Here is a 12,549-nt window from a genome sequence, read left to right as displayed (position 1 = left end):
TGGGCTGGGTGCAGTGGCTCACACCTGTAATCCTAGCACTTTGGGAGGCCGAGGTGGGTGGATCACCTGAGGTCAGGGGTTTGAGACCAGCCTGGCCAACATAATAAAACCCCATATCTACTAAAAACACAAAAATTAGCCAGGCTTGGTGGCAGGCACCTGTAGTCCCAGCTACTTGGGAGGCTGAGGCAGGAGAATTGCTTGAGCCAGGGAGGCAGAGGTTGCAGTGAGCCAAGACTGCGCCACTGCACTCCAGGCTAGCTGACTCCATCTCAAAAAAAAACAAAAAACAAAAACAAAAACGTGTGGGTTTGGGATAATGGAAAAGTTTGGGAGATGGATAGTGGTGAGGATTGCACAATAATGTGAATATACTTAATGCCACTTAAATCTACACTTAAAAAGGATTAAAATGGTAAGTTTTATTGTTATGTATATTTTACCACAATTAAAAAAAAAAAAAACTTCTTTAGGAGACAGTATATCCAATAACCAACTGAGGAAGACATTTTACAAAGTGATAAACCAGTGAAGCACAGGAATTTAAAGGGATGCTTGAGTAAAGTAGATTGAACACTCAACTTTCATGATGGTTTTGAAGGAGGTAAAGAATCAGTAGACTGGAAAATTAGGCAAATGGAGAGATGGCATGTGCCAAGAGAACAATAAGTCATATATAGTTGAAAGCAAATTTCTAAAAGGAGGGGTCTGTTACAGAGGCAACCCTCATAGTACCCCCCAAACTGGGCACGAGAAACATTTGCTGGATAGATGAGGGGATGAGGAACCCGAAGAAAATAGTGAAAGAGGAAATCTATATTAGTAAGTGGGGACTGTGAGAGATTAACCAGCCCCTTGCTTTGTGTGAGTAGAAGAGTATTGTCTTGATTCCAAGTGACTTCCTGGAAACTATTGTGGTAGTGTAACTCGGAAGTGACAGAAAGGAAATTCCTGAAGACCCTGCGGGGTGAACAGTTGGAGAGATGTTGGAAATGCCATCTCACTGGTCTGCTCATTTGGAGCCAACAGCCAGATAAGGCATCTCTGCCCTACACAGGAGCTGGGAAAGAGCTGGAGGTGGACCTTGGAGCAGAAGCCAGGTCTTACGTGGAGCCCAGCACAGGCCAGGGCTTTGTGGAACAGACAAAGCCTAAAGCCTGCTGGGCAGCTGAGGTGCAGCTTCCCGCAAAGGTGTTCCTTACTATGAGGACCCCAGATTTGTAGGAGACCTCACATAGAACAACTGGTGGATCAGCTGAAGCAAATATTCTAGGAACCAGAACTACCAAGGCCTCCCAGATGGGGCTGAAGAAGAGAATAGGAGTGGGGCCAGGTGCCTGATAAGCTAACCATGCCAGCCACACCATCTGCGGCTAGGCTGGCGCATAGTAGGCGTTCAGTAAATATTTGCTACATTTGAATTGAAAACTCACTTGTTTCTATTTCGTATTAATTGCTTTTTGTTTGTTTGTTTTTATTTGCTCTTAGTATACTGGCAAGGAGTTATCTCGTTTTTTAAAAAGTTGATATTTGATTCAGCGAAATCATGCGGGGGATTGATCCATATTAGAACAGAATGGCCCCTTGGATACTAACGGCCACTCTTTCATCCTCACAGCCTCACTTTCCTCCCTGGTGATTCCCTCAATGTCTCCCTCAGCCCCACCTCTGTTCAACACACACTTCCCAGGTTCAGATACTGACTTGCTGACGGCTCCCAAGTCTCCCTTCCAAGCTGTGTACCTGTAATATCTAACTGCCCACTGGACATCTCCTCTTATTTGTTCCTCAGATTCCTGCATCTCAGCATGTCCAAAATTGCACAATTATCTCACTTCTCTGACTTGCTGCTGCTACTTCTCCCCCTCTTGAGAGGTATCACCCTCTACCCAATGTCTCCAGTTAGAAGCCTCAGCTATGTATGACTCCACCATTTTCTTAACTCATCCCTAGTGTTGCTGAGTCTACCTGAGGCATGGCTCTCAATTCCAGCCTCACCCGTCTGAACCTGAACCATGCCAGCTTTCCAGATATACACACAGGCACCTTCTCGTTCTACCACTGCCAATTGGAGGCAAATAGTTCTTAGAACTCCAGGCTCTCTCAGAGAAAGTTAGCCAACTTCAGAATTAATTCCTTCTGCTATGTGTTCACAGGAGGTACTGCACCTCCCTGGCCTTACAAATTCTTTGGATTTCTTAGTTCTTCACCGGAATCCTAAATCTCATGTGAGCCCAGCCAGTGAGCTGGGTGTCCTCCTTTTTGTTCCCACCAGTTCCTAAACTCTTGGGGCTCTGGGTATCATACCTACTTCTCTTCGAACACCAAGACTTGGGCAGTGGTTCTCAACCCTGGCTGCACATTGGAATCATAATCAGTTTAAAGGATTACCGATGCCTGGGACCACCCAGACCAATTAAATCATTCTTTCTGGAGGTGGAGCCCTGGCACTGGTATTTTGTCAAGTCTCCAGAGGTGATTTTAATGTTCAGCCAAGGTTGAGAATGACTGGTTTAATGCATATATTTCTACTGTCCATGCCTTGGATCCTCAGAACTGTGCCCACTCTCCAGACCAGCCCTTTCAAGTTCTTCTCCAGGAATTGCTTAACCTGCAATGACTGTGCTCTGCCTTCAACTACCTGTTATCCAACAGCAACTCTGTGCATGCCAATGGTAAACAAATATAACTATATGCCAACAGTGGGCAGTGTTATGTTTTGGCCACCACCCTGAATCTATTTACCTTGATTTTCCTCTGGGTGTCTGCCCCAGTCCTACACCCACTTCATGTCTTCTGTCAGAAGCTGCCTCCACACCTCAGCCCAGGGCCACATGTGACCCAGAATGAGCCAATCAGGACATTCCATTTCTCTGGCCACAGTGATGGGCTCAGGAATCGGCCTGTGCCCCAAGGCAGGGCAGTCAGACACGGTGAGGCTTAGTTTGGAGACTTTGGCTTGACCTGTTTGGGAATTTGCTAGACTTGAATGTGAGATGGGAGTCCAGAAGAGAGCTTACCTGAGGATGGAGCCCAAACAGAACAAGAAAACCCCAGGGAGGGACCCTGTCCTTGAAGATCATAGTCTAGTGGAGGAGACACCTGTTGATAGGGGTAAAGGTGACAGTGAGTGTGACAGCTCAGAGCATGGGGCAGCATAATCAGAATGCCCCTGGGGGCACTTGCAGCTGGCTGGGCTATTCATGTGGTCATTTCTATTTTTGCCTCTTGGAATTGAATTCTGCTGGGAGGCAGCCAGTGAGGTCCGAAGTCCTCTCAAAAAGGTTGTTGGATTGTTTGTTGACTGACCCCCCACCCCTGTTCCCAGCAGCTACAGCTTCCCAGGCCCTTGCATTGCCAGAGTCCCTGGCTCTTCTCTCTAGTCAGGCTCCCAACCTCACTGGGGGCTGATTAAGACACTTCCTGTCCTTCCCCAATCTTGGAGTCTTGCTAAGATCCTCCTGACAAGCTTCTCCTGCTTCCAGCCTGCCTTTCCACAACCTTCTCCCATCTGCTGCCAGGGAAGCTAAGACACAAGTCTGATCATGCCACCCTCCTACTTCAAAACCTCCACTAAATCCCTGTGGCCTCAGAATCAAGTCCAAACTCCTAACATGACCTAGAGGTCTTTCACAGAGTGGTCCCAACTTACCTCTCGTTCCTGGCCACTTCCCATAACACTGTTGAGCCAACCACATGGACATTCTTGTCATTTCCTGTATAAGTCATGGCCTTTAATGCCCCTGTGCCTCAGCATGTGCTGGTCTCGTTGCGGGACATAGAAATGATCTTCCCTCCTGTACATCCTTGAGGACCCAACTCACACATCCCCTTTTTGAAGCCTTCTGCAGGAAGTACTTTATTCATACCTCAGTTACATTATATTTAGCTTACTGTTTAAGGACACAGACTGGCTCAAAATAGGTGCTCAGTTAAGATTAAATAAATGGGTAGGCTGGGCACGGTGGCTCACACCTATAATCCCAGCACTTTGGGCGGCCAAGGCAGATGGATCACGAGGTCAGTAGTTCAAGACTAGCCTGACCAACATGGTGAAACCCTGTCTCTACTAAAAATACAAAAAATTAGCTGGGCATGGTGGCGCATGCCTCTAATCCCAGCTACTTGGGAGGTTGAGGCAGGAGAATCACTTGAACCCAGGAGGCAGAGGTTGCAGTGAGTGGAGCTCGTACCACTGTACTCCAGCCTGGGCAACAGTGTGAGACTCTGTCTCAATAAATAAATAAATGGGTAGATGCTATCAAAATCTCTGGAGGCATCCAGGACACATAGACTTAGGAGAGCCCTGGATGGGAGAGGCAGAGGACAGATGGGACTGTTGGAAATCGTTTATAGCTCACCTTCCTAAGGGCAGGCCCTTGGCCTGATTGGAAACAGCAGGAGCTAGGGCTGGTGGTCCCACACTGATCTGGTGTCATCTTATAATAGTCTTCTCTGATCCTTAAGTGCCCGGTAGAGGGGTCCTGAATCTATGGAGGGCTCTGGATATAGATTGGCAAAGTGTTACCTGGCAGGAAGTACACAAGCTGTTTCCATGGTGGGTGCAGTTTCAGAATCCTGAAAATGACTCTACTAAAATTTAAAATGTTGATTATATAAGAACCATTTTTATCATATTAATTCAGACACAATAAATGAAAATGTCACCTTAGTTCCACCATTATAGCCAGTAATAATAATAATAATACCTGTAATGTATTTAAGATGTACTATACTAGGGACTGAGCTAAGCACTTTACAGATATGATCTCATTCACTCTTCTTTTTTTTTTTTTTGAGACGGAGTCTTACTTCTGTTACCCATGCTAGAGTGCAGTAATGCTATATCTTGGCTCACTGCAACCTCTGCCTCCTGGGTTTAAGTGATTCTCCTGCCTCAGCCTCCTGAGTAGCTGAGATTATAGGCATGTGCCTCATGCTCAGCTAATTTTTATATTTTCAGTAGAGACAGGGTTTCTCCATGTTGGTCAGGCTGGTCCTGAACTCCTGACCTCAGGTGATCCACCCAGCTTATCCTCCCAAAGTGCTGGGATTACAGGTGTGTGCCACCACACCTGGCCTCATTCACTCTTCTTAACAGTCCAAAGAGATATCCCCACTTTGTAGTTGAGAACACTGAGGCTCAGAGAAGTTAAAAACTTGCCCATGGTCACAGATAGTCAGTGGTACAGCCAGGACTTAATGCAGGTCTGAGTCCAATACTGATGCCTTTACCCTATATTCCTTCTGCCATCCTAATACAATTTTTCATTTTCTATACTCCAGGCCTTGTCCATATATTCTAATTTTACATAATTATAAGCACAGCTGTAATTCGGATTATTTTACAAACTTAACTTTATATCCTAATACACATCTCATCCACCAAGTCCTGTTGAGTCTACCTCTAAAACATCTATAATCTGTAATCCACTTCCCTTCATCTCCACCCTTATCTTTTGTCTAGAGCTTCTTAATCAGTCTCCATGTTTTACTCTTGTCCTCTTCTTATCCCCTCTTCTCCCAGGAGTGAATGATCTTTTAACAATATAAACCAGATCATGGCATTCCCCAACCCATCAGTGGGTTCTCACTGCATTTGAATAAATTGCAAATCCTTAATCCAGCCAAAAGGCCCTGCATACTTCACCCATGCTTTGCTAAGCTCACTGTACTCTAACCACACTGGCCTTCTCCCAGCTCTTCAAAACAGCCTGATTCTCTACCACCTCAGGGCCTTTTCAGTTTCCTCTGCTTGGGACCCTCCCCTCATGCTCCCCTTGACTGATGCCTCTTTGTCTTCAAGCCTTTTCTTTTTTTTTTTTAGATGGAGTCTCGCTCTGTCGCCCAGGCTGGAGTGCAGTGGTGCGATCTCAGCTCACTGCAACCTCTGCCTCCTGGGTTCAAGTGATTCTCCTGCCTCAGCCTCCTAAGTAGCTGGGATTACAGGCGTGTACCACCATGCCTGACTAGATTTTGTATTTTTAGTAGAGATGGGGTTTTGCCATGTTGGCCAGGCTGGTCTTGAACTGGCGTCGAGTGATCTGCCTGCCTTGGCCTCCCAAAGTGCTGGGACTACAGGCATAAGCCACCACACCCAGCCATCAAGCGTCTTTTTAAATGTCTCTTCAGGCCATTCCTGACCACCCTCCGCAACCTAAATTAGGTCTCCTATTCACACAGATAGTAGTTTATATATTTGTGTGTTTATTTGATTAATACCATTAACACAATCTTACAGTCCTATGACAGAAGGACTTGTCTGTTTTGCTGAGCACTTTATCCCTAATGCCCAACACAGTGCCAGATACATAGCAGGTAATCAACATTTATTGAAAGAATAAATATGTTTCTATATTACTCTACAAGCTTCACAAATATAATCTAATAGCTGCATAATACCCGACAGTTATCCCTTTAATTAATGGCTTTAATCAGACATTTGTTTCATATGCAGTTGAAAGAACTGACCTTTTATTGTTAGAAGAAAAAAGAAATGTTTGAAGTCCCTGGACCAGCCATACCAGAAATCTGAGCACACTAATAATAACATTATGCGTGTACATGGTGAGCCTAATTTTGCTGTTGAAAGTAAAAATACAGGCCGGGCGTGGTGGCTCATGCCTGTAATCCCAGCACTTTGGGAGGCCGAGGCGGGTGGATCATGAGTTCGGGAGATCAAAACATGGTGAAACCCTGTCTCTACCAAAAATACAAAAAAAAAAAAAAAAAAAAAAGCCGGGTGTGGTGGCATGCACCTGCAGCTACTGGGGAGGCTGAGGCAAGAGAATCACTTGAATCTGGGAAGTGGGAGTTGCAGTAAGCCAAGATCACGCCACTGCCACTGCACTCTAGCCTGGATGAGCAGAGTGAGACTCTGTCTCAAAAAAATAATAATGATCAAAAATAAAATAAAATAAATGAAAAACTTTGATTTCAGTGGCTTGCCTTTGAAGTTATTCGAACACTTCAGAATCCTCAGGTATTACCTGATAAATGACTTGTTCAGTGGTCTACAAGCTCACTTTTCTGATATTGCTGATTATTTTATTTTTTACAACTTTTTTTTTTTTTTTTTTTTTTTTGTGAGATAGAGCCTTGCTCTTTCACCAGGCTGGAGTGCAGTGTCACGATCTTGGCTCACTGCAACCTCCACCTCCTGGGTTCAAGTGATTCTTGTGCCTCAGCCTCCTGAGTAGCTGGGACTACAGGTGTGCACCACTACACCTGGCTAATTTTTGTATTTTTAGTCAAGACAGGGTTTCACCATGTTGGCCAGAATTGTCTCGATCTCCTGACCTCCTGATCCGCCCACCTCGGCCTCCCAAAGTGCTGGGATTACAGGCGTGAGCCACCGCACCCAGCCCTATTTTTTACAAACTTAATCTTGGAATAATTTTAGATTTAGAGAAAAGTTGCCAAGGTAATACAGAGAGTTCTCATATATCCCTACCCAGCTTCCCCTATGAACATCGTACATTTCCGTGGCACATTTGTCATAAGTAAGGAACCAATGCTGGCACGTAACTATTAACTAAACTCCAGATTATTTGGATTTCACCCGTTTTTCTTCTTTATGTTCCGGGATCTGATCCAGGATCCTGCACTACATTTAGTTGTTATGTCTCCTTAGTCTCCTCTGGTCTGTAGTGGTTTCTTAGTCTTTTCTTGGCTTTGATGACCTTGAACAGTTTTGAGGAGTATTGGTCAGGTCTTTTGCAGAACATCTCCAATTTGGGTTTGCCTGATGTGTTTCTCATGATTAAACTGGAGTTATGGGTTTTGGGAAAAAATATCACATAGGTGAAGTGCCCTTCTCATCACACCCTAGTAGGGGGATACATGATATCAACGGGACATCACTGGTGATGCTAATTTTCATTACTTGTAAGGTAGTATCTGCCAGGTTTTTCCACTGTAAAGTTCCTATTTTTCCCTTCCATACTATATTCTTTTTTTGGAGACAGAGTCTCACTCTATCCCCTAGGCTGGAGTGCAGTGGTGCAATCTTGGCTCACTGCAACCTCCATCTCCCAGGTTCAAACAATTCTTCTACCTCAGCCTCCTGAGTAACTACAGGCACCTGCCATCATGCCCAGCTAATTTTTGTATTTTTAGTAGAGACAGGGTTTCGCCATGTTGGCCAGGCTGATCTCGAACTCCTGACCTCAGGTGATCCACTCGCCTCAGCCTCCCAAAGTGCTGGGATTACAGGCGTGACCCACCGCACTGGGCCTCCATATGATATTCTTTGAAAGCAAATCACTAAGACACTAAGACCAGCCCACCCTCAAGTGGAAGTGGGGACAGGGTGATGGTGGTGGTGGCATTAAACTCTACCTCCTGGAGGGGGGAGCATCTACCATAAGAAAGATTGTCTCTTCTCCACTTATTTACTTATTCAATAATTTATATCAGTATGAATTCATGTATACTTATTTTATATTTTGGGCTATAATCTTACACAACATGATTCACTTTGTTGCTCAAATTGTTCCAGTTTTGCCCATTGGGAGCTCTTCCAGTTGGCTCCTGTGTCCCTTCCACATGCCCCATCCTTTTGTTTTTTTGAGTACTTCCTTACTTTCCAGTACCACAAGATGCTCATCTTGTATTTTCCCCGTCCCAGACCTAGAAGCAGCCATTTCTCCGGGAGCCTGGGAGCTAGCTTTTGAGACTCAAGAGCCCAGAGCTGTGGAATGTTACCGTATTAGACACAGTGCTTCCCTGCTCAGGATGCTCAGGAGAATTTGTGAGCAATAAAGAAGAGGAAGGGTACGCATGGAGCTGCTGCCTGTTTCCTTAGCTCCCCAGGCGTGGATATACTCTACTCTCTGATGAGCTACCCACAGTTATCTGATCTGCCTGGGTTAGACTGTAGAATGTTCCTCAGACCAACTGCCCTTGCCTGGCAATCAGATTTTGGAAGCCTCTGCTGTCTGCACAGAATAGCAAACATTCTGAGTCCCTGAGCTTATGCTGGTCAAGGTCTGCCCTCCTGGGCTGGACTTCTGCGGGCATTGCTGCCCTGCTCATTCCCAACCAAAGATCTATCCAAATACCAGTTTGTATTTTCCTAACAGTGTTGTTTCAAATTTGGCTTCTGTCCCATCTCCTCCCTCTCATGCATGCTCAGTAGGTGTCCTTGCTTCCTTTAGGAAAAAGCAGTGCACCAGGCAAGAGTTCCTGCAACCTCTCTCGCCTTCCCTGGGACAACAGCTTCTACCTTCCCCAAGGTTAACTCCTCCCGCTGAGCCTGGATCCATCCTCTCCCGCTTTCTCCAGGACCATCCCTCTTGCTCATATCTTTGACCTTGCCCCCCACTGACACCCCCAGCCCCCTTCACTGGCTCCTCTTGCTCAGCCTAAAAGGATATTTAAGTCCCTTGGCCTACAAAGACCCTCCTCAGTCTTGCCTCAACCTCCAGCCAGCACAGAATCTCTCTCCCCTTCACTTTGGGCTTCTTGAAAGGACAGACCTCACCGATCATCTCCCTTCACTACTGAGCCATGGAGACCACGGAGATAGGAGTTTCCACAGAAAAAGGGTGACTATATTGGCTTCAATGGAGGGACGCTGATAGGGAAATCAAGTGGCCCCTCTCGAGGAAGGATTCCTTGATGATGAAATACTGCCAGAAAGGACTGCCCCAGAAAATTAGACTGAGAACTGGAACGATCTGAAAAAGCTCCCAAGAAGCAGGACCCGACCTGTGCCTGGAGTTGGTGGGGTTGAAGGAGAGGAGTGGAGGCTACTCCCCACATGGATGGCAGCCATAAGTTGGAGAAAGGAGGGGTATCCATTTCCAAATCTTTTCTGATCCACTCTTTTCTCTCATCTCAGGGTGACAGCCTTTATCCCACAGTGACAGTCACTTTAATCAGGAGTATTTAACCTCATGTAGGCTCACACCTCCAGCATTGCCACTGACTACACGAAGTGGACAGAGTGATTCACCACCCACTGGGTTTGCCTCGTTGCATCTTGCCAAGGTAATGGGGGTGTGCCCTTTCCATCAGTGGAGCAAAAGGAAACTCACGTTCAGCGTTTGGCCCCTCCACATTGGGGCTCTATCTTCTGGTACCCCTACTCCAGCTGGGTGGCGCCTGCTATTCATTCTCCTGCTGACTTGACCCTGCAAGAAACACCTTCCCTTCAAGTACCCTGGCTCAGCCCTGGTCTTTGGAATTTAGCTTGTGGTAGATAAATTTCCTCTAGGATCAAGAGTTCATCAGCCTAAGCTGTACACAGATGCACCTGTGCTCATAGACCCTGGCCAGTTTTGTGGTCTATGGTCTGATGCTTATTCATTCATTCAGCACATACTTGTGGAGGATCTTCAGGCACACTTGTAGGCACTGGGGATACAATGATGAGCAAAAAGATACGGCTTCATAAGAGTTTGCAGATGCAGCTGAGTGATTTCCCAATTGTATAATACAAACAAGTGCAATGAAGAAAAAGTATGTCCCACCCAGGGTATTAGGTAAAGCTTCCAAAGAAAGTGACAGTTTTAACTGAGGTCTGAAGAATGAGTAGGAATTAACAAGGCAAGACAGTTGGGGTTACTGAGACAGGAGAGGAGAAAAATCTTCCCAAACAGAATAGCATGTGCAAAGGCCCTAGAGCAGGAAGGATGGCCTGCTAGCTGGAGTGTAGGAAGCAAGGCAGAGAGTGGGAGGAGGAAAGGCTAGAAAGGACAGTGGAGGCTGGAGGGGCAGGGCCTTGTAGGACCATGTTCATTATCTGGGTTTTCATCCCAAGAATGGTGGGAAGAAAGCCACTTAAGGATATTACAGAGCAACATGATCAGATTTGTACTTGAGAAATTACTGACCACAGTGTGAAGCACAGATGAGAAGGGGGCTGGTGCCCCTGTAAGGAGAGTTGGAGGTTAGGTGACAGCTGTGGTCCCAAGAGAGGTGAAGGCAGAGTGTGCCTGTGCTCCATCCGCTTGTCCCTTGACTTGTTTTTTCCTTTTTTTTTTGAGATGAAATATCACTCTGTCACCCAGGCTGGAGTGCAGTGGCATAATCTCGGCTCCCTGCAACCTCTGCCTCCTGGGTTCACGCGATTCTTGTGCCTCAGCCTCCCGAGTAGCTGGGACTACAGGCACCCGTCACCACGCCTGGCTAATTTTTTTTTTTTTTTTGTATTTTTAGTAGAGACGGGGTTTCACCGTGTTAGCCAGGATGGGCTCGATCTCCTGATCTCGTGATTTGCCCGCCTTGGCCTCCCAAAGTGCTGGGATTACAGGCGTGAGCCACCGCGCCCGGCCAATTTTTGTATTTTTAATAGAGGCGGGGGTTTCACCATGTTGGCCAGGCTGGTCGCGAACTCCTGACTGCAAATGATCCACCCACGTAGGTCTTCCAAAGTGATGGGGTTACAGGCGTGCGCCATCGCCCCCGGCCTGTCTCTTTTTTTTTAAATTTTTTAATTTTTTTTTTTTTTTGAGACGGAGTCTTGCTCTGTCGCCCTGGCTGGAGTGCAGTGGCCAGATCTCAGCTCACTGCAAGCTCCGCCTCCCGGGTTCACGCCATTCTCCTGCCTCAGCCTCCCGAGTAGCTGGGACTACAGGCGCCCGCTACCTCGCCCGGCTAGTTTTTTGTATTTTTAGTAGAGACGGGGGTTTCACCGTGTTAGCCAGGATGGTCTCGATCTCCTGACCTCGTGATCCGCCCGCCTCGGCCTCCCAAAGTGCTGGGATTACAGGCTTGAGCCACCGTGCCCGGCCGGCCTGTCTCTTTTTTACTGTCCTGAGATGCCAGGCTTATGTGGGCAGTGTGTTCTCAGCAGATGATGATCCCGTGGAAGGCCCGGGGGGATGAAGATTAGGTTAGTCCCAGTGCCAGCCTTTGGTAGAAACTCAGGACCTGATAGGTAGAAAGGGGACAAAGAGAGCCTGCTCTTCTTCAAGTTCTACTTTTGCCATCCTAATTCCCCTTGCTCTAAGGATAAAACCAAGCTTGAGGAAGCCTCCTTAAAACTGGCCCTTCAGGTGGGAGCCCTCATCTCATTTTTATCCAGGAAAGAGCCCAGAGCACCTGCCGCGGGCTGTAGGCTCTTCTCTGCCACACTGGCTTCTGGAATTTCACGGTGGCGGTTACCTTAAGGCCACTCGGCAGGGCAACTGGCAGGAAGATGAAGGTGGGCTTTAAGGAGGGGCACAGCTATGCCCATCTCAGACTCTGGAGACCCGAACGAACTCTAATCTGAATGTGTGACCTTGGGCAAATCACTTACCCTCCCCAGGCCTCGGTTCCCTTATCTGCAAAGTAAAGGTAGCCCCAAAGTCCCCACCAGGTGCGAATGAGACTTTCGTCCATCAGGCAGGATGTTAGTGGCACTACGCCAGGCCTCCGGGTCGGCGTGGCGCGGGGGCGCGCCAACGCGGGGCCGTCACCGAGGACTGGGTGGCCAGGGAGAAAAGCGGCGACTGCGCGGCGGCGCGGGGGACGGCGCACACACTGCTGTGCCCCCCACCTCTTGGCTCGCTGCCGCGGCCCGGGGGCCACGAGGTTACGTAAGGAGCCGGGCGGGAGGGC

The 12,549-nt window shown here is 47.3% G+C and overlaps 1 protein-coding gene and 1 long non-coding RNA gene across 2 annotated transcripts in view; one reads left to right on the top strand and one right to left on the bottom strand.

The window, feature by feature from the left end:
* Positions 1-879: 879 nt before the first annotated feature.
* Positions 880-12,335, bottom strand: LOC117070271. The gene is made up of 6 exons (XR_004431851.1): positions 12,248-12,335; positions 10,259-10,359; positions 10,041-10,136; positions 4,362-4,502; positions 3,021-3,102; positions 880-960 (listed from the first exon to the last, which is right to left on the bottom strand). It is a non-coding gene; the product is annotated as an uncharacterized LOC117070271 (long non-coding RNA).
* Positions 12,299-12,549, top strand: part of HOMER2 (homer scaffold protein 2) — a 101,617-nt gene continuing 101,366 nt past the window's right edge. The window contains exon 1 of the mRNA XM_033189144.1: positions 12,299-12,522. Coding sequence (XP_033045035.1) covers positions 12,314-12,522 — 209 coding nt within the window. The 5' untranslated portion in view covers positions 12,299-12,313. The remainder of the gene's footprint in view (positions 12,523-12,549) is intronic.

This window comes from Trachypithecus francoisi, unplaced genomic scaffold (genome assembly GCF_009764315.1).
Source record: "Trachypithecus francoisi isolate TF-2019V2 unplaced genomic scaffold, Tfra_2.0 Lachesis_group3, whole genome shotgun sequence".
Lineage (NCBI taxonomy): Eukaryota > Metazoa > Chordata > Mammalia > Primates > Cercopithecidae > Trachypithecus > Trachypithecus francoisi.
Note: the sequence above shows the minus strand (reverse complement) of the source record. Positions and strands in the feature narration are given on the sequence as shown.